The sequence below is a fragment of the Cricetulus griseus genome (genome assembly GCF_003668045.3).
Source record: "Cricetulus griseus strain 17A/GY chromosome 1 unlocalized genomic scaffold, alternate assembly CriGri-PICRH-1.0 chr1_1, whole genome shotgun sequence".
Lineage (NCBI taxonomy): Eukaryota > Metazoa > Chordata > Mammalia > Rodentia > Cricetidae > Cricetulus > Cricetulus griseus.
In genome coordinates this window covers 75,244,074-75,266,900 of record NW_023276807.1, presented here as the reverse complement: position 1 = coordinate 75,266,900, position 22,827 = coordinate 75,244,074, and the positions used below count along the sequence as shown (strand labels likewise).

Genomic DNA, 22,827 nt, shown 5'->3' with positions numbered 1-22,827 from the left:
TTCTCTCATATCTACAGTGAACACCTTCTCCTCAACCTTACGTTGGAGTGGTCATGGCCTCGTTTTCATTAATCTTGTGCTTGAAACCCAGAAAGAGGCGTGTATGAGCTCCTTCCAATGGACTCCTTCCAATGGACTCTAGGAATCAAGCTACTGATTTGACTCCTAATGTGTGTGCAGATCATTTGTTTCTGAAGGTTCTGCTACAACCAAATTTGACTCCAAATTCTAGAGTTCACCTCCTCAGTTGCTTCTCCCCTCCCCTTCTCTAACCATTTGTTCCTTCTTACCTACTCCCTAGGTGTCTCTCTGCCTCCTGGAGCCTGCTACAACCTCCTGGGGTACCCATTGGGGCATCTCTCCAATTTTCAGGCCTGCTCCAGGGGACACTCTCTCCTCTCCCTGTCTTTTCCCAAAACCCCTCCTAGTCCACCTCTTCAGCTGTTTTCTCCTCTACCTGCTTCATCCACTTATCTCTTTCTCTATGGGTAAATGTCACCCCAGAGATGCCTGCTTTGACTACTACAAAAACCACACTGGTGTGCCAGAAAGCTCCTTTTGACCTATCATGGAAAGGACACTTCTGTAATTTGGGACATTTCTCTCTGACAAGTCTCAGTCTGACTGGGGATGTCCTGGGTTATATTCTTGTCACTACACTTACCTTTCATCTGTTCCCTCATGGCTCCTTCCTGGAGTTCCCTTACCTCCCCCTAAGAGCCACAATTAAGAAGCTTCTTTATGCTCTTCAAGGCTTCTACAATACTGGAACCCTCTCTTGGGTGGAATTCCTATCTACAGTCCTGCTTTCTCTCTCAGCTCCCTCTTGGAGTTTATGGAAACGCTCCCTCTTGGTGGAGTTCTATTTGGCAACTCTTTCTCCTTTTCTCCTCAGACTCAATTTCCTCCTTGGGCTCCGAGATTTTATTAAAGCCCCCTTCCTGTCTTACTGCAAACAACTTGGCCTCAATCATTGGGCAAAATTTGGCATAGTTGATTTTCAGATTCTCTCATGTGGTAGCAACTTCACTTACTGCACAAATAAATGATCACCAAATCTCTTATTTATAAACTTTCTCTGCTCTACACTTCCAAAAGTCCCTTATCTCTAAGGTTTTTCTACTTTCTACTCCTAAAAATAATTTATCTCTATAATTTCTTTGCTCTCCACTCGCAAAAACATCTCTCATGACTATTCTGTAAACTATCCTAGAATTTGTAAGTTATGGGCATGGTTAAAAATTTGTAAGATCTGTAACAAAAAGCTTAAAACTTGTAACAAAAGGTTGATAGTTAAAATTTTAAGCATAGGTAGTCTTCATTTGCTACATGTGATTCAACTCTTAATAATTAGATCTACAAATATGTGTGTGTGTGTGTGTGTGTGTGTGGGTGTGGGTGTGGGTGTGTGTGTAACTTGGATACACTTCCCAGCATCCTCCTTGCTTCCTAGCCTCAACTATCTTGCTTTCCTATTGGCCAACAATGTTTTATTCATCAACCAATAAGACAAACATATACAGAAGACCATTCCCCATCAACGAGGGATTTTCTTAATCGGGTTATTTGCAGTGGGAAGCCTGGCATCAAATGTGGTTGGCACTTTCTGGTTACAGTACAGATAAAAGATGCAAGAAAGAAAGCTTTGGTTTTTGCATATTACTTATTACCATTTATGAAATCATCTGCCTCTTGCTAATGCTGTGACTGTTTCTTTTCTTTGGCCGTCCAATGTTAACTGACACCCAGTGGCTCTACAGGACTCTGCCAGGCCCTCAGGGACAGATTGGGACTACTGAGGCATCCAGCTGCAGACTGGGCAACTGCTGGGTTTTCAGCCTCTCCAGTGTGCAGAGGTCAGAGAACTTCATGTTAGTCAACCTAATAAATCCCCTAAACATCTATTCATCCTATGGGTTTGGCTGCCCCAGAGAAACCCCACTAATAAACAGGAACTTGACTCGTTAGTCTTTTGATAAGCAGAAGTTCCATGGGGCACTTAACCCAGAGAGTTTGGGGAGGTAAGTCATTTAGAGGGAAAAAGATCAGATAATCTGAACCATTGACAACTGGTAGATTAGGTTTAACCCCAGTATTAAGTCTATGACTTCCTTTTTTGTTTTGTTTTGTTTGTTTGTTTGTTTTTTTCCGAGACAGGGTTTCTCTGTATTGTTTTGGAGCCTGTCCTCGAACTAGCTCTTATAGACCAGGCTGGTCTTGAACTTAGAGATCTGCCTGCCTCTGCCTCCCGAGTGCTGGGGCTAAAGGCATGCGCCACCAATGCCTGGCTAAGCATATGACTTCTTTACTCTCCCTGTTTCCACACATGATACAAATGGCAATAATGGATCTGAGCCAAAGTAATGCTTGGCCTGACGTGTACAGTTACTTCAGGGATAATTAGACTTGGGCAGCTTTATTATACTTTTGCAGTGCTGGGGTTCAGGCCCCTGCACATACTAGGACAGTATTCTTCCACTGAACCATTTGTCTCAGCCCCTCGTGAGACTGATGTTAGGTATATTACCATTCCATTTTCAAGGAAAGAAAAATTGAGTCTTGGAAAAATAAAGTGGCTCGCCGAAGGTCAAAGGTGGCCCTGACTGACATAAACTTGTGCTTACCTTGTTTGTCTGAGATACCATCTCAGTCAGTAGCCCAGGCTGGTTTCAAACGTGTGGGCCGTCTTCATGCCTCTTGCCTTCCAAGTGCTTAGATTATAGGTGTGCGTCACCATACCCTGCGTGAGCTTGTGTTTGAATCATGGAGGCTCCATTGCAAGACTGAATCCTCGCTGGGAAAAGAGGCAACCCCACTCCTCCCAATCTCATGGGTACAGAGGGCAGATAGAAGCTCTGGGCAGTGTTAAGAGAGGGTGGGATCACTCACATTACCTGGGATGGCGACCAAGTTCTGCAGCTCCTGCTTCAGGTCCATGATGTCCTTGCAGAGCTGAATGTCATCCATCCTGCAGGAGAGGGGACACCACAGAACCACAGAATAAGTTACTGCAGCAGAACACACCCCAGCATCAGCCTGGTTTAAGTGTAGGGGGGCCGTGAGAGTGAGTACCACTTCCAAGGGCTATGGTGACTGCTTAACTTGATTGAAGGAGGCCTGGGTGATCAGTGACCTGCCTGTTTCTGGATAAGTCTGGGTAGTCATCACTTCTCTCCTTGCCGTGACAGAGTGTCTAAGAGAAGTAACTTAGTGGGAGGTGTGGTTGTGTAGGATCATAGTTCTAGGGACCACAGTCGGCCATTTGAAGGGAGGCAGGGCACCAGGCAGCTCTGTAGCCACGTGAGTCTGGAAGCTGCTTTTACACAGTCCTGACCAGGAAACAGAGCACTTGGGCAGGAACCTGGCAGGTAGAATCCTCTAGACCTGCCCCCACAGCTAGCTAGACCCCATACCCCCAAATCACACAACTTTCCACAAAGGTGCCCCCAGCTGGGGTCAAACATAGAAGTCTGACATTAGGGATAGTTTACATTTAAACCACAACAGTCTGTGCGGATGTTCCCAGAGGTTGGCTTGTGAGTCACTGAACGTTTAAGGAAGTCCAGCCCTCACATAGGCAGCATCCAGTCAGCTGGAGGTGAGGCTAGGGGAAGAGAATGAAAGGAGGAAGTAGGAGGTTGTGCATCTCTCTGTCACCATCTGTCTCTGTCTTTCTCTCAGTCTGTCTCTCCGTTTCTTTGTCTCCCTCTCACAGCCCTTAGCTATAACTGGAAAACTTCACCTCTTGGATTTTGGGTTTTGTATCATTGAAACTGGGGGACTTAGACTTGTGGACATAATTGTCCACTTCCAGGTTCTGAAGATTCCAGACACAAACTGAGTCATAACACTAACACCTCTAGTTTAGTGTTAGATTCCTGTAGGGTTAAAAATATGCAGGCAAAATTGATGGAACTAGAAGAAACCATTCTGAGGGAGGTAACCCAGTCACAAAAAGACAAACAGGGTATGTACTCACTCATATATAGATTTTAGACATAGAGCAAAGGATTACCAGATCACAATCCACACTGCCAGAGAAGCTAGTAAACAAGGAGGACCCTAAAAGAGACATATATGGTCCCCTGGAGAAAGGAAAAGGGACAAGATCTCCTGAGCAAATTGGGAGCATGGTGGGGAGGGGAGAGGGAGCTAGGAGAATGAGAAGGGGAGAAGAGGAAGGGTGAGGAGAACATGAGGGAGCAGGAAGGTTGAGTCAGGGGAAGAATAGAGGAGAACAAGATAAGGGATGACATTATAGGGAGACATTATAGGTTTAAAGAGACATTAGAGGGAGACATTATAGGTTTAAAGAGAAATCAGGCACTAGGGAAATGTCTAGAGAGCTACAAAGATGACACCAACTAACAATCTAAACAACAGAGGAGAGGCTACCTTAAATGTCCTCTCTTGATAATGAGATTGATGACTGGCTTATATGCCATCATATAGCCTTCATCCAGTAGCTGGTGGAAGTAGAAGCAGATACCCACAGCTAAACACTGAACTGAACTGGAATCCAGTTGCAGAGAAGGAGGAGGGATGAGCAAAGGGTCCAGACCAGGCTGGTGAAACCCTCAGAAACAGCTGACCTGAACAATGGGGAGCTCTTGGTCCCCAGACTGGTAGCTGGGAAATCAGCATGGGACCGATCCAGACCCCAGGAACATGGGTGTCAGTGAGGAGACCTCGGAAATCCATGGGGCTCTAGTAGTAGATCAGTACTTATCCCTAGCATAGGTGTGGACTTTGGGAGCCCATTCTACATAGAGGAATACTCCCTGAGTCAAGACACACGGGGGGGTGGGCCTAGGCCCTATCCCAAAGGATATTACAGACTCTGATGACCCCCTATGGAAGGCCTCACCCTCCCTGGGGAGCAGAAAGGGTGTGTAATAGGTAGGGTTTTAGTTGGGGGCGGGTGGCAGGTGAGGAGGAGAGGGAGAGGGAACTGGGACTGACATGTAAAACAATCTTGTTTCCAATTCAAATTTAAAAAATGGGAAAAAATGCAGGTTATAAACATCACTTGACATTGTCACTATACAGAATATTTTGGCAATTTGCTCTTTTTTTCTTAATAAATGCCTTTTTACTTCACAATGATATGTAATTCTATTTAACAGCACATCTTGGGCATGGTTCCCTGTCAGTACATGCAGGTCAACTGTCTTTTTGTTGTTGTTGTTGTTGATGCATGGTATCCCTTATATTGATGTACAATGATTGATCCACTGCTCGCATCTAGTGATTAAACCCTGGAAATGCAAGCTGCTGGCCAAGCAATTTGAACACTTACATTTCAATATAAATTTACAGATTCCTTTCAGGAGCTCTGTTTAAGTAACTAGGTTTCCCTACAATTCTGCTTGTATCATAGTTAGGGTGTGTGTTATTAAAAAAAAATTAACTCTGGCCCAACTCTGTAGCTCAGTGTGTAGAGTGGTCACCTAGCATGAACAAAGCCCTGGGTTTGGTTCTGGTGCTCTGAAGAACATTACAGCAGATGAAGGGGGGATGGGTCTTTTTGGAAACAGCACTCTGTGTTGGTCTTGACAACCGTCCTGGGAAGAGGTGGAGAGAAGCTACCAATATAAGCCTAGGTCAAGGGACTCAGTTGGACCACAGGTTAGTCAGGACAGGGCCAGGACAAAAGCTCAACTCTCTGGAGAATGACTGCTCACCTGACTACTCATCATCACCACACCTTTACCAAAAGCCTCAGTCTATGGCTCCTTCCTGAAGTGAGACCACAGACCAGTGTAGGTCCACCATTGTTGATCACAAAGGCCCACAGTTTTCACTCTACTCCTAGCATCTGAGATGTCCAGGTCCAAGGTAGGGACGCAGGACTTCAGTCTATATCTCTTGCAGTCAGAGGCATGCCAGGCATTTTTCAAGACTTGGCTTAAAACATCCTAGCAGGCTACCTTGAATGAGCCAGGGCTTGCCAGAAGGGCACAGACTGTCTGCTGGTTTGTAGCAGGGCCCCAGACCTTAGTAGACTTCTAGACCTTAGCATAACTGACTCCATGATGGCAGTACCACTCAGGCCATAAATCTATCATCTACACTGCACCATCTGCCAAATGTGAACAAGGATCTAACCCATCAAAGTCCAAAGTTCTGGGAAAGTCTCTAAATGTACCAACCTTGCTTTTTGGCTTCTGTAGTTCTGTTTTTGGCTAACTGTTCTTGTTAACAGAACATGTCAACCCAGAACATTTCGTGTGTGTGTGTGTGTGTGTGTGTGTGTGTGTGTGTTTAAAAGCTCACCCTGAGAATGATTTGGATCTACACTGAAATCTCAAACACCCAGTGTAATTGCTGGTGGGTTAATAAAGACCTTCTATTGGCTGAAACCCATATCTGAGCAGTCTTCTCTGGTGAATACCCCACCATAGTTTTCTTCCAGCAACTGTTCAGCTAGAGGTCTCTGGAATCACCAACTAACACAGAAATCCAGCTAAATTGTGGTCCTAAATGGGGTGACATGATCTCCGAGGAAACTGATGTGTCTGGAGACATACTTCCAACTCCTAGAGGTGACAGTGTTGCTGTTGAATGAGGCCCCAAGTGTTGCTAAATACCTGCCAGTGTATAAACAGTGCTCTACAACAGAGAATGGTCTCATCTGAACTGTCAGTCAAGTTGTAGGTCAGCAATACCCAGTTAAGACTCAAAACTCAGATAGTTTATTGAAAATGAGACAGAGATAGAAACAGAGAGACAGAGAGAAGCTAGAGCTTGGACACCAAAAGGCATGCAAGCTGCTTTTGATCAATGTTTATCAATCAGCAATAGAAACCCTAATGAACACATCTGGCAAAGGCTAAACAAATGCCCACATTCATACATCAGGAAGTGGAGCAGCCTGAGAAGGTGAGATGCATGCTCAGAGGGCAGAATGTCATTTAGGATCTGTGACAGTTAATACTGTCAACTTGATCTAGAATCACTAGGACACAAAACTCTGGGCATACCTTGAGCTAAACTGACAACCTGGGTTCAACCTGGAAGAAGTGTGTCCTGGGTATTGACTACAGTGGCCTGGGCCCTCCCACATCAATCACCAATCAGGAAAATGCCCCATAGACTTGCCCACATGCCAATCCTATGGAGACATTTCCTGACTGAGGTTTCTTCTCTAGTTAACCATACCTTGTGTCAAATCGACATAAAAACTAGCCAGCACACCAGAGTGTTATCCCTGGAGTGCTGGTGTGCTGATGAGTCAGTCTCCAGGGAGCCCTGTCCTAGCCATTCCCAGCAACATGCTGGGGACCAAAGTACCGAGAGGAAAGAGAAGCTCCTGGGTACATCCTTGAAAGCCTGGCTGTCAGTTTCCTCCTAGGACTTTAAAAAATGATCTCTATCTTAATCTCTATTGATGTCTCCTGGGTTGTAACCAGATCTTCTTCCCTGAATGAGATACCCACTCCCCAAAAGAACATCATATCCCCTCGAGAACAGCAACAGCTTACTCTTTCTTTCAAGGATATTCTACCTGGGCAATGGTGGTGTACACTTTTAATCTTAGCACTTGGGAGGCAGAAGCAGGCAGATCTCTGTGAGTTAGAGGCCAGCCTGGTCTACAAAGCAAGTTCCAGGACAGCCTCCAAAGCTACACAGAGAAACCCTGCCTCAAAAAAACCAAAAAAAAAAAATTTCAACAGTCACTAAAATGTATTTATCTTATGAGAGAGGAGAATTCAGTCAGGAGGGTGTGGCCCTTTTGAATACTTTCCAGCCATCAGCCTGGACACTCCTAACTAAACCTTATTTCCAGTGATTTCTGCCTGTCAACCTTGGCCATGCTCAATTGCCTCTCCAGAGGTTTTCCAGCTTCCATAACTTCAAGAATATAAATATTTTTTTAAATGCAGTCTAATCAGTGTTATGTATAATATGGAAGAATGTGGCTTGGGTGTGAATCTAATTTCTTGTTTTTATTTATTTTTTATTTTTTTATGAATAGGGGACCTCACTCTGTATTGAGAATGGCTTTGGGGCCTCCTCCCTCGGCCGCCTGAGTGCTGAGATTATAGGTATATGCCACTATGTCTGCTTTAATTGTTTTCTTTCTAAACTCTCTATCCTGTATCTTGTTATGGCAGAACAATACCTATGAAGACAGGAGCTTAGTCAGACTTTGTACTCCAGCTTCATTTTGTAACTTGTGGTTAGCCTACCAGGCTTTTCTGATAATGGTGGGCTATCCCAAACTCCGTACTGTCTCATTCCTCATGAAGAGTGCCCTGTGGAGGAATTCCCAGTTGTGTGAAATTTGGGAGGAGGACGTCAGTGAAAAGCCAGATGGGCCTGTGAAATGGCTCAGTGGGTAAAGGGGCTTTGCCACTAATCTGATCACTTGCATTTGATACCTGGGATGCACAGAGTTGAAGGAGAAGAACTACTCTGGCAAGTTGTCACCTGGCCTCCACGCATGCACAGTCGAGTATACACAGGAACTGAGGAGCTGTCCAGTGAACTGGTGGGACTTAAAATCCAAACACTGGCAATCCATGTCAACACTTTGAAGACAGTTAAATCCTTTAGTCTTTCTATTCTGTTCATGAATTTTTATCCTAAGGAGCTTATGACTGCTATAGCCTGTTTATAATAGGAAGAAACTGGTAGTGACTGTCCAATAGCAAAGCATGGCTAAAGCAAATTACCGTGCAGAGGCATGAACTATATATAGTTCCCTGAAGACATTAGCAGCACGGGAGAGTAAGCCCATGAAAGCAATTCACAGGAAACATCACTGTCCTGATCAGCAAAGTGCATCTGCATAGAAACAGATGGGGGCTCCACTAGCAATGTTGCTGTATTGTGAGGGAACACGTATTCCCTCCATTAGCTTCCTAGCGTGAGTGTGTGTATGTGTGTGTGCGTGCGTGCGTGCGTGCGTGCGTGCGTGCGTGCGTGCGTGTGTGTGTGTGTGTGTGTGTGTGTGTGTGTGTGTGTGTGTGTGTCCGCACAAGCATGTAGATGTGCCAGAGGTCAAGGTTGGATATCTTCCTTGACTACTCTTCCCCTTATTTTTTGAGGCAGGGTTTCTCACTGAACCTGTCAATCCTCAGTCTGGTTAGGCAGGCTGGCCAATGAGCTTCACAGATCTTCCTGTCTCTGCCTCCTCTGGGGCTGGGGTTACAGATGTGTGCCACCACACTTGGCCTTTTACATAGATGCCGAGGATACAAATCCAGGTCCTCATGCTTGCTTGGCAGGTGTTTTTATTTACCAAGCCACCACCCCAGCAGCCCACCAACTTTTTCTTTTTCTTTTTCTATTTTTTTTTTTTAAATTCTGTTTGCACAGATGCCGTCATGGTGGTTCCTTCTTCTTCTTCTTCTTCTTCTTCTTCTTCTTCTTCTTCTTCTTCTTCTTCTTCTTCTTCTTCTTCTTCTTCTTCTTCTTCTAGATTTTATTTATTTATTATGTATACAGTCTTCTGCCTGCATGCCAGCAGAGGGCATCAGATCTCATTCAGGGTGGTTTTGAATCACCATGTGGTTGCTGGGAATTGAACCCAGGACCTCTGGAAGAACAGTCAGTGCTCTTAACTGCTGAGCCATCTCTCCAGCCGCCTTATTTTTCAATTGATCATATCCACCCCCACTCTTCTCTCCCATTCCAATGCTACTCTAATACATCTGTCCCTCACCTTCATGTTCTCTCTCTCTCTCTCTCTCTCTCTCTCTCTCTCTCTCTCTCTCTCTCACACACACACACACACACACACACACACACACCCTAGTAAGTCTATTTAGTGCTGTCTGCTGGAATACTGACTGATCTGGTTGACTTGCTCTTGTGTAGATTAGAACTTAACAGAGCTGTAGTGAGTTTACGGGTGTAACAGCCGGGCCATGTCCAGAAGCCAGCATCTCACAGCATCCCTCCCCATCCTCCATCCCTTATGGACATCTCTCTGTCTCAGTTCTTTCAACCCCTCTTCTGAAATGTTCCCTGGGCCGGGGAGAGGAGTGGCTACCTTAGTTTTTGAGAAAGGATCTCTCATTGAACCTGGAGCTCACTGATGGGGTTGGATTGGCTGGTCATTGAGTCTGCGCCTTCCCTACACTGGCCTGCCATGCTGCAGCTGGCTTTTTCACATGGTTGTTGGTGACGAAACACAGGTCTTTATGGTTACATGGCAAGCCATTCCTCAGCCTCTTCTCTGTAGTTATTTATTCTCATTTTTACAATAAGCTTGTATATTTTAGTTTTTCAGTTTGTATCATTACTATTAACAAAAACAATAATAAATGTGTCCTGTATGTGTGTGTGCTCAAGACACACATGTATGGTGCTAGAGATGGAATCCAGGGCCTTTCTCAAGCTAGATAAATGCTCTCCCTTTGAGCTACCTGACTCACCTGGCTCCTATCTGGATAACTTTGAAAGGTTTGTACATTTTTAATTGCACGGACCACTCCTTTTTTTGGACCAATGTAATCACAGTTGCCTTAGCAGAAGCTCCTGTATTCCCTGGCATCTTTTGCCTCATCTTTAGCCAGAGTGCTTGAGTTATGGCCCAGCAGCTGCTCAACAAGCCCTCGAGCTATGGCTCCACATCTTCTTCCTAGTGTTTGACCAAACCTTTCCTAAGTCATAGCACCTTTGCCATTCAAAGTAATTCCTGTGCATCCTTCCAAACAGCCCAGTGCCTCCTTCTGGAACCTTCTTTATGCTTCCAGGCTGGTTAGTTCCTCTCCTTTCACAATATCCCAGACAGACTGTGCCCTCCTTAAAGGGACTTGACTTCTGTTTCCTGCACGGCATGTCTGAATTAATATGTGATTTTTTTTTTTTTTTTTAAGAAAGCAGGCAAGCTGGCAGGTGGGCAGAGAGAAGAACACACAGTCCTGGATTCCATCGAAACAAGGCTTAGAGCTTCCAATATAACTGGAAAATTTCAAATCCTATGAGAGAGACACTAGGAGGGTAATCACATCAATCAAAGGCAGTGAGTCATTCTGGAGAAACCCAATTAAACACTGGTAGTTCAGGTAATGCAGCTTTGCACTCTGTCAATGGGATCTTGAAGTTGTTGCCTCTCCGCCATGCCTTCCATGGTCAATCACCTGCCAAGACTTCCTGCCAATGCCCCGTCTTCACTCCCACTCCACCGGTCTCTCACACTGACACCCACAAAAGCTAACATATAGTTGACAATGTCCTACCAGCCTGTATCTGGTCTCGGCACTGTCTGGTGCAACACTCACTGCCTATAGGGCACACATTCTCATTCTCTCTAGCAGTCTTAAAGAGGTTAAGTCAGTCAACCAAGATCATACAGCTGGCAAGATTCTAGAGAAGACAATCTGGGACAATTGCCACTATAACACTGTGTGCATATGGCACCCAGATATCTTCTCCTTGTCTTTGTTCCTTTTTTTTTTTTTTTTTGTGTCATGAGCCTTTTAGAAGGCCCAGGATCAGGCCAGGTGTGGTGGCAGATCTCTGGGAGTTTGAGGCTAGTCTGGTCTACATAGTGTATTCCAGCAAGGACTACAAAGAGAGACTCAGAAAAACTTAAATAAATAAGTAAATAAGTGAGTAAATAAATAAATGCCCCAGGGGTAAATTTAAGAGGTAGGTTTTCTTGGCAGGGTTTGAAGATACTTTAGTTCCATTCCATATTTTCTACTATCACTCAAAACCTCTTCAATATTTGAAAAATATTTTTGACATAGGCAATAAAATATTTTCCCTAATTTTGCATAATTTTTTTTATGGTGGGGGGATTCATGTAGCCCAGGCTGGCCTCCAACTCTCTATGTAGCTGAGGCTGGCCTTGAACTCCTGGTCCTCCTGCCTCTATCTCTCAAGTGGAGAAACTCCTGGGAGGGTACCCAGGCTCAATTCTGTCTTGTATAACATGTGAATAAAACATATGGTAGACTGTCATGCTATTTTTATTGATTTGTGTCACACAAATCACAAGTTAAATTACTCGGTGGACTTGGGCTGGGCATGGTCAAAGGATGGAGGGAAGTTGTCTCAGATGCAGAATTGCAGACCTCTTGCCCCCTCCCACCTCCTCTTGCAAAACTGGTGAATTGGGCCATTCTACCCAAAAGGTCAATAGCCTGCCCCTGCCAAAGCACAGAGGGGTCCCTCTCTGAAGCCCCTGGCTGTCTCTAGCCACCTCCTGCAAGTCTCATTAGGGTAGAGCTGCTGCGCCAGCAGGTGTAGAACTGCTTCTAATGATAGTTAATGTTAAACAGACCCATGCTTACTCAGCACCATCTATTGGGGGCCTTTTTTTTTTTTTGTAGGGAAGAGGGATCTTGGGGCTTGCTGAACCAGGAAGGCACAGCAAGTACACTCTGCTGGTGTTCCAAAGCTGGGGTGTTATCTGGTTTGGGGTGGGGAGTACTGTAGGTTCAAGTCACTTGTCAGTTTCTGTAGCTCTCAAGTTGTTCCCTGTTTAACCTGGGTCCCGTGGCAGACACCTGTGCGTTTGAGACCATCCTGGGCTATGCAGTGAGTCATCTCAAAATTCCAAACCAAAGAAAGCAAACAAAAAATTCTTAACATGTATAAACGAGATACTATTCATGAAAAAGGAAAAAAATGTATTGAAATAATGCACTTTAAAGAATGGCATTAAACAAGGGAAGCTGGTTCCTAAAGGCCATGTGCTGTATTATTTCATTGACAGGGGGGTCTGGAGAAGGTCATTATGGTGTCAGCAGATTAGGAGTTGCTAAAGGTACAGAAGAAACAGTGGTTGATAGACATGTTCTTTATCACAAGCTAAGCGTGGTGGTGCACACCTATAATCCCAGCACTCTAAGCTGAAGCAGAGGAATAGGAGTTCAAAGCCAGCCTGGGCTACATGAAACTTTTCAGAAAGCCCAAGAGAGTGACAGATTCTTAGAAATGTAATTTCACTGGCTAGAATCAATAAAAAACAATGTAGGGGTCGTCTCTTCAACACGCTTTAAATCTCTCTCCAGCATTTGATGAGAAGAGAAGCTGAGCACTGTGTCTGGACAGAATCCACAGCTGTGATGAGAATAATAGTTTCAGTTCCTCTCAGAACTGACTGTGACGCACACACACACACACACACACACACACACACACACACACACACACACACACACACACACTCACACACACGCCTCTGTGTATTCACTGGTACTTTATACAAATGTTAACAATTTATTCTTGCCCAATGCCTGCAAGTAGGGACTGTGTCATTTCTCTTCCAGATGAAGAAGGGAGGGGCCTGTTGGGAGCCACAGAGCCTCAGATCAGCATATGGATGCTGGGCCAATGACTCTCTGAGAGGCAAGACTTGTGGAGACAGTCTCTCACTAGGCAAGGACAAGCAGACCTTAGGAACAACACAGAAGACTGCTGGGACCATGAGGCCTGCATGTTCTCTTCTCTCTCATGATGTTGGTGATTTTCCTGGTGGGTTATAGTTTCACTTTGTCAGTCATGCATGGGACAGATGTGGTCATTCCTGGAAACCCCATTCTTTTTCTCAAATATTGTCCCCTAAAATCCTTTGGGAACTGATGCTTCTCGAGTTTCTTATCTGGAAATACCAACTGTCACCCCAGACCCTGGGAACGTTTCTGATTCAGTGCTGACAGGATTGGGGGCAATAAAAGTCAATGGGCACATATGAAAAAGCAACACCGGGGGCATTAACTACATCTCCCAATTAAGATGGAAAACAGCATGATATCAAAGTTCACCTTTAATAGACAGGCTTAAGCATGCAGGATCCTTTTGTAGGACAAGGGGACAGTTGGAGAAATACAAGCTAACTGTATGCAGGCAGCTTATGGCAAATCACCCCTATTTCTTTAAATATGCTTTGTTAAGTTATGAACAATATTGTTGTTCCTGAGAATGTGTGCCTATGTCCATGACCTTTTAGCTTTTTAAGGATAGGATGTGCCTGGATCTACGTTTAAGCAAGCAAAATACTGAGTATTGTTTTTGGTTTAAAAGTTATTCTGATTTAAAAGTTGGGAAACCCATGATTGTTTTTGCTTGTGGTTAATGCTGGGAGCATGGGGAAAAATGTTTGTTTTTGAAGTATAAATAAAGACAGCTCAGGCTACTAGGGGCTACCACATGTGTGAAACACATCTGGTGGTCAGACCCTTTGTACCAAGGCCCCTTCCCCGTCTCAGGATCTGAAACCAGCTCACGCAGGACCCTAGCAGTGGCCCAGAATCACAGACTAGCAACAAATATCCCCAAAGCGAAAGAACCCAATTTATAAAGAGAAAAACTGGATCCTTCCTTGCATTGTATTGGAAACACCAATATCTGGAGCCCCTCTGTTCTATACTGATGCAAATCAGGAAAGGCAGGATGCAAATAAGAAAATTAAAGTAGAGTAGCTCAAAGCCCTTATGACTCTGTCCAAAAGTCAGAATTATATACTACTCTTATTGCTATTCTTAATGGATTTTACAGAACCTCTCAACATAGCTACTGATTTACAATATGCAGAGTTGTTTTGCATATTGAAACTGCTCAATTTATACCAGATGACACAGAATTGACTTTATTATTTATTCAGTTAAAAAAATCAGGAATAGGAATCATCCCATATGTATAACACAATCTGATCCCATGGGGGTTTGTCAGGTCCTCTAGCACAAGGTAATGAAGAAATTGATCAATTACTGATAAGAAATTTGCTGGAGACTTCAGAATTTCATAAAAATGTTGTATCAATAGCAAAGATTTGAAAAAAAGATTTTTCCATCACTTGCAAGAAACCAAGGAAATGTCCTACTTGTTCTTTTTTTTTTTCTTTCTTTCTTTCTTTTTTTTTTTTTTTTTCAAGACAGGGTTTCTTTGGAGCCTGTCCTGGCACTTGCTCTATAGACCAGGCTGGCCTCAAACTCTCAGATATCTGCCTGCCTCTGCCTCCCAAGTGCTGGGATTAAAGGCATGTGTGGCACCAACGCCCGGCCCTACTTGTTCTTTATACAACCAAACTCCACTACTTTCAGGAAGTAACCCAAAGGGTACTCAAAGGAATGAAATTTGGCAGATAGATGTGTTCCATTTGGTAGAATTTGGAAAATTAAAATATGCATACCACACCATTGATACCTATTCAGGTTTTCAATGGGCAACTGCTTTGGGTTTAGAAAAGGCTGATTTGGTAATCACACATTTGATAGAAGTTATGGCCATCATGGGGGGATACCTGTACAAATTAAAATTGACAATGCTCCAGCATATGTCTACAGTAAAATGAAACAGTTTTTTTGCTTATTACAACATAAAGCATATTACAGGTATAAACACTATCTTACAGGGCAAGCAGTTCTAGAAAGATCAAAGTAAACTCTAAAGTAAATGCTAAATAAACAGGAAGGGGTAATAAAGACCCCCAGAAATAGACTACATAATGCTTTATTAACTTGGAATTTTCTAAATGCTAATGAAAAAAGAATGACAACTGTGAAGAGACATTGGATAATAGAAAAAAAACTATGGAATTAAATCAGCTACTATACTTTAAAGATGTGCTGACCTCAGAATGGAAAGCAGGACAGGTGTTATTTTGGGGAAGAGGTTTTGCTTTTGCTTCCACAGGAGAAGAAAAGCTATGGATACCATCAAAATTGATAAAGATTAGATTTGAACAAGAGATGCCTCTTTATTAGAAGAGGTGATGGTTCATCAAGCAGTATGGCCATTCAATCTAAACTAACTTTAAAACTAACATAAGGTTTTCCATTTGATCAGTTATAACTCACCATAAGGGAATGTCCCCAAAGTTAGGGTTGGGGCAGGGCTTTGTTTTTGTCTTTTCAGGAGAAAAGAAGGCATCCAGCTAAGGACTCTGAAGACCATTGGACAAATGAGACATGTGAAGAAAATGGACAAATCATCCAGAAAAAAATGTCACAAGAAAACAGTAATTTGGCCTATTAACATATCACATCTCTAACAGGATAGAATTTCATAAATGTTTGTTTTTGCTTTTCTCTACAGGCATATAATACAAATGGTCTTTTTGTAGTTCCAGTCCAGTTAAAAATGAAAGCTGGCTCTGGAGTTGGAGTGTGGCTCTCTCCTTCTCTAAACCCAAGCATGCTTGTTAAAGTAAAATCCAAATTCTCTGTCTCATGTCAGAAGAGCCACCTGATATGGGACAGAAGAAAAACAAAAATTAATTATTGCCACTAATCTCATAATCCTTCAGTTTTATTTTGAGTCTTTAAAATTTTCTTAAGGTATAAATATTGTCTCAAAATTTATAAGATTTATATATTAAACTTTTTTCATGCTATTAATGGTCATATAGTATACTAATTAATTCTATAAAAAGGCTTCATCTAGCTTCCTGTTCATGATTTCAGGTTTCAGTTTCTAACAGGTAACTAGAAACTAAGTTTTTGTATGCTGGGTGTACATAATGAAATATGGTCCTTTAACCTCTTTGAGATCTTCTGCATATGACATTTAAAATGTTAAGTTTTCTGCAGTGGACCAAGATCATGACCTTTGAAGTCTCCCAGAGGATGATGGGGCCCACAACAATTCCACCAGGACTATGATAACATCACTAAGCTGAAAAACACCACATAAAGATCAGCTTTGGAATGCAAACTGATCAGGACAATTTTGAAGTGGCTAGCTGAGATGATCCAGCCTCACAGACTACTCTAGCCAGGACTTGAGACAAGATCTGCACTTTCCCATTACACAGAGACTGGACAACAAATGATACAGCTGCCTCTCCCAGCACTTGACAATTTACCTAAATTTTTCTTTTCAGGATTCCCTTAAGATGACATCACCACCAGACAGCAGGAAGTAAATTTAAGAATACAACACCCACATTCTCAAAAAGTGGGGAGGGTGGTTTTTTGGTCTTTCATTGGGTTATGGATAGGGTAGTTGTTTACTAGCTGTTATTTGTAATGGTCAGGAACAAAGGAGATTAGATTCAGGGTCCTTGTTTTGAAAAGAAAAAAGGGGGATACAGATATGATAGGATATAAAGGTAGATTATTGGGTTTACTCTGGAAAGAAAAGGGGGGATATAGAAATAGGATTTTTAAAAAAGGTGGGGGGGGGTGAGGGTGGAGGGAAAAGCAAGCCAGGAGGCGCTGCTGCTGCTTCTAGTAGTTTCCAGGCGCTGCAGGGAGACCAAGTGGTCCCGAGGCTGTGGCTGCGGCTGCTTGGGAGACGGCAGCAGTGCCAGCAGTGCAATAAGTGAGCTGATGGCCAAGTGGGGTGAGGGAGACCCACGCTTCTGGTTTGGTTTTGAGTTTTCTAATGTGAACAAGGCTCTTGTGAACATTGTGGAATCTTCTGTCAGCTCCTCATCTGTAAGAATTTCTGTAGGGTAATTCTCTCCCCATGTACTTCTCTCCCTTTATTTCTTAATGTGATATAGCAAGACCTGTTTCAAAGCAACAACTAAATCAAAGTATTGGGTTTGGGATGCAGCTCAGTAATAGAGCACTTTACCTAGCATGTTCAAGATCCTAGTTTGAAGACGGGAGAGATGGTTTAGTGGGTTTACTAATGGAAAGGGGGTCTTACTAAGTAGATCTAGCTGGCCTCCAACTCACCATCCTCTTGCCTCTGTGTCCCAGGTGCTGGAATAACAGGTGTGCATTAACATACCCAACTCCTAGACATTTTTTTTTTTTTTTTGTGATCCAGTGAATGGCCCTTCAACCTGCGCACTTAGGCAAGCATCCTACCCTGGATCACAGCTCCAGATCAGAAACAGGTTTATGGTAACATGGAACTACCAGCCCATGGTGTTCTGCCCATGAGGCTAGAACACCAAGAGCTTGTTAGGTAGGGGGCATTTCTCTCTTCATCCCACCCAAACCCACCCCACAATCTCTGTTGCAGAATATTTGTTTACATTGTGTGAAGATGTGTTACTGTGATTGGTTTGATAAAGAGCTGAATGGCCAAAAACTAGGCAGGAGAGAACAGGTGGGACTGTGGTCAAAGAAAGGAACTGGGGCGATGAATCTAGGCATGCGAGAGATGCCAGTGAAACACTGAAGAAGTCATGCATACGGTACAGAGGAGAAGTAACCGAGCCACATGACAGAACATAGATTAATAAAGTCAGGTTATTTTAAGTTATAAGAGCTACTTGGGGAAAAGCCTAAGCTAAGGCAAATATTTCATAATTAATAATTAAATCTCTGTGTCATTATTTGGGGCTGGTGTCCCAAAGGAAAGTCTGACTACAACCCCAAAAACATTCACAAAAACCCCTCAGGGGAGTCAAGCATGGGGGCAGTAGTATGCTCCTGTGATCCTAGCACTCAGGACGTTGGAGCAGGAGGGTTGTGAGTTTGAGGCCATCCTGGGCTATATAGCAGGAGCCCGTCTCAAAAGTACAAAATGAAAAAAAAAAATCTAGCCATTTTGTGGCGTGCCTGTCTTCTCTCCACTTCTCTTGCTCCTATGTCCCATTCCTGTTCCCTCAGTTTCCTTATTGCTCCTCCAATTCTTACATATTTTGTCCAGGAGAGATGCCTTTTATATCTTCTACAATTAAAGGTGTCTTTTCCCACCTTGTTCTGGGAAAATGACCCATTCTGAGAGATGCTATTTAAAATTAGAGTGCAACAGAGTGTAGCTGAGACACGCCAAGTCACAGAAACATATTGTATTTTAGTTTGCTCTTAGCTTGAAGCTCTTCCTAATAGGTTAACAGGAAGACAAAAATACAGATCGTTAATTCCAAGAATAATAAAATTCAGGCCAAGTGATACAGTTGGATTTGTTCAGTTTTGAAACAGAGTCTCCTGTAGCCCAGGTTGGCCTTGAACTTTTGATCCTTGAGTGATAGGATTACTGTCCTGTGGTATAGGGGATGAACCCAGGGCTTCCTTTACTACTAGGCAAGCACTCTACCATCTCTGCTAGATCTCCAACCCCATGATTTGTTTGTTAGAGCTACATCTGGAGCCAGCCCATTAGAGCTCTTGGGGCAGTCCCTCAGCCCCAGCTTCTCCCAGGGGAATCTGAAGGAGAGGAAGCCATTATGATGCACCACTGTGGTGATATTTTGCTTGTGATATAACAAATAAAGCTTGCCTGAAGATCAGAGAAGCAAAGTGGCCATCCACTTAGAAAGTTCTCACCTCTACCAATGCTCAGACCAAAGGGGTGATCCACCAACCTTAGACTGCATCTGTCTCCACCAAACCTCAGACTCCCTGAGCTCTGTCTCCTCCCACTTTATATTCCTCTATGGTGCTGGGATTAAAAGTGTGAGATCCCAAGTGCTGGGATCACATTTTTCTTTTTCTTTCTTTTTTATTAGAAAGAAAATTATTTTACATGTCAATCCCATGTCCCTTTCCTTCCCCATCCCCTGCCCGCCCCCCACTAATTCCCTACCCATCCCATACCCTTTCTGCTCCCCAGGAAGGGTGAGGCCTTCCATAGGGGGGCCTTCAAAGTCTGTTATATTCTTTGGGATAGGGCCTAGGCCAACCCCCTTGTGTCTAGGCTCAGGGAGTATCCCTCCATGTGGGATGGGCTCCTAAAGTCCATTCCTATACTAGGGATAAGTACTGATCCACTACAAGAGGCCCCATAGATTTCCAAGGTCTCCTCATTGACACCCACATTCAGGGGGTCTGGATCAGTCCCATGCTGGTTTCCCAGCTATCAGTTTGGGGACCAAGAGCTTTCCCTTGTTCAGGTCAACTGTTTCTGTGGGTTTTACCAGCCTGGTCTGGACTCATTTGCTCATCAGTCCTCCTCCTCTGCATCTGGATTTCAGTTCAGTTCAAGGTTTAGCTGTGGGTGTCTGCTTCTTTTTCCACCAGCTGCTGGATGAGGGCTATACAATGGCAAGTGAATTAGTCATCAATCTCATCAGGGGAGGGCATTTAAGGTAGCCTCTCCTCTGTTGCTTAGATTGTTAGCTGGTGTCATCTTTGTAGCTCTCCAGACATTTCCCTAGTGCCTGATTCCTCTTTGAACCTATAATGTCTCCCTCTATTATAGTATCTCTTATCTTGCTCTCTTCTGTTCTTCCCCCAACTCAACCTCCCTGTCTCATCATGTCTTCATCACCCCTCCTCCTCTCCCCGTCTCATTCTCCTAGTTCTTTCCCTCCTCCCCCCATGCTCCCAATTTGCTCATGAGATCTTGTCCCTTTCCCCTTCTCCGGGGGACCATGTATATCTCTCTTAGGGTCCTCCTTGTTTACCAGCCTCTCCGGCAGCCTGGGCTGTAGGCTGGCAATCCTTTACTCTATGTCTAAAATCCACATATGAGTGAGTACATACAATGCCTGTCTTTTTGTAACTGGATTACCTTGCTCAGAATGGTTTCTTCTAGTTCCATCCATTTGCCTGCAAATTTCAAGATTCCATTGCCCCTTTTCCCGCTGAGTAGTACTCCATTGTATAAATGTACCACATTTTTTCTATCCATTCTTCAGTTGAGGGGCATCTAGGTTGTTTTCAGGTTCTGGTTATTACAAATAATGCTGCTATGAACATCATTGAACAGATGTCCTTGTATGAATGTGCTTCTTTTGGGTATATGCCTAAGAGTGGAATTGCTGGATCTTGTGGTAGACTGATTCCCATTTTCCTGAGGAATCGACATACAGATTTCCAAAGTGGCTGTACGAGTTGGCACTCCCACCAGCAGTGGAGGAGTGTTCCCCTTTCTCCACAACTTCTCCAGCATAAACTGTCATTGGTGTTTTTTATTTTAGCCATTCTGACAGGTGTAAGATGGTATCTCAGAGTTGTTTTGATTTGCATTTCCCTGATGGCTAAGGATGCTGAACACTTTCTCATGTGTCTTTCAGCTATTTTAGATTCCTCTATTGAGAATTGTCTATTTAGTTCTGTACCCCACTTTTTAATTGGATTATTTGGTATTTTGTAGACTAGCTTCTTGAGTTCTTTGTAAATTTTGGAAATCAGCCTTCTGTCAGATGTGGGGTTGGTGAATATCATTTCCCAATCCGTGGATTGTCATTTTGTCTTGTTGACTGTGTCCTTTGCCTTACAGAAACTTCTCAGTTTCAGGAGGTCCCATTTATTAATTGTGGATCTCAGTGTCTGTGCTACTGGTGTAATTTTCAGGAAGCGGTCTCCTGTACCAATTCGTTCAAGGGTATTTCCTACTTTCTCTTCTAATAAGTTCGGGGTGGCTGGATTTATGTTGCGGTATTTGATCCATTTGGACTTAAGTTTTGTGCATGGCGATAGACATGGATCTATCTGCAGTCTTCTACATGCCAACATCCAGTTATGCTAGCACCATTTGTTAAAGATGCCTTCTTTATTCCATTGGGATCCCCTTTGTATGAGCTCTGTTTCTCTTTTAGACTGGATCAATTTCCTGTAGCTCAGGGTGGCCTTGAATTATTATAGATTCATCTGCTCTGTCTCCGGAGTGCTGGAATTAAAGGTGTGGCCACCACTGTCTGGCCTCTATGGCTAGCTAGTGTGGCTAGTTTTGCACTCTGATCTTCAGGCAAGCTGAAGTTTGTTTGTTAGATTACAAACAAAATATCACCACACTCCACCTCCCCCAGAGCACAGTGACAAGGATTAAAGGAGAAAGCTGCCTACTTTCATGTGTCATGCCCATTTTTTCCCTTGCAACTCCCAGGGAGACATCATTGTCCCACTGTACTTATGAAGAAACTGAGGCTTCAACAGGGCAAATATTTGTTCTAGGCCACACAGTTGGTAATAGAAACTGGACCTAAAACCATTTGAGAAGCTCAAGGATTGAGAACATTGATCTGCCACCTACCCTCACTCCCCAGAGTGCCCAGGTTATTATCTATTATTAGATATTAGATATAAATAGATATTATTATCTATTTATCAGAACCCATCCAGGCTGGGTAAATGACTTGATCTCTCTGTGCCTCAGTTTCTCATCTATAAAATGCTTATGTGACGTCATCTTCCTCCAAAGCTGTCTTAGGGTTTTTATTGCTGTGAAAAGACACCATGTCCATGGCAATGCCTAAATAAAACATTTAATTGGGATGGTTCGCTTACAGTTTCAGAGTTTCAGTTCATTATCATCCTGACAGGAAGCATGGAGGCATGCAGGCAGATGGCGTCCTGGAGCTAAGAGGACTACATCTTGACCAGAAGGCAGCAGGAAGTTGACTGACTGTCACACTGAGCAACACTTGAGAAAAGATACCTCAAAGCCCGACCCCACACTTCCTCCAACAAGGCCACACCTACTCCAACAAAGCCACACCTCCTAATAGCATCATTCTCTTTGGGGGCCATTTTCTTTCAAACCACCACAAGAGCTGTGATGAAGATCAACACACCAATACACAGAGAATCTTCCTCAGGCATGGCTGTTACGTACGGTGTCTGCATCTGCTGCACCTCCTGGGATCTCTGCCAGGTTCTTAGGACTTGAGCTCTTCCTCAAACATTATGCTTCTAAATGGCTCTAGGGAAATATTTGAACCCCGGACCCCACTCCTGAAATACGCCCTGCACGTGATCATTTTCCTTGCCTGATGCCATTCTGACCCAGGCTGATTAAAAGCTGCCACTGTCTGTAGCAAGCTGAGAAGCGGGCCACACATCCCTTTTATGAAAATCTAACCAGCAGGTGGAGAGCAGAGATAACTGGCCCACCCCACTGGAGGCTGAGGGTACTTAATTTTCTGGAACCCAGATAAGCAGCAGAACAGGGAGGGACACGAGACAGAGAGCTGAGCCAGGCAGCCAAAGGCTGTGTGAGTTATTAGAAGCTAATGATGCGATCCCTGACTGGGATGAAGGGAAAGCGAATATGCCTGAGGTTGTAGCAGCAGACAGG

General features: G+C 43.8%; 1 protein-coding gene across 2 annotated transcripts in view; it reads right to left on the bottom strand.

Moving 5' to 3' along the window:
• Window positions 1-22,827, bottom strand: part of Bmerb1 (bMERB domain containing 1) — a 105,251-nt gene that overhangs the window by 9,841 nt on the left and 72,583 nt on the right. For both annotated transcript variants that reach the window (XM_035453495.1, XM_027387914.1), the window contains exon 4: window positions 2,895-2,968. In XM_035453495.1, coding sequence (XP_035309386.1) covers window positions 2,895-2,968 — 74 coding nt within the window. The remainder of the gene's footprint in view (window positions 1-2,894; window positions 2,969-22,827) is intronic.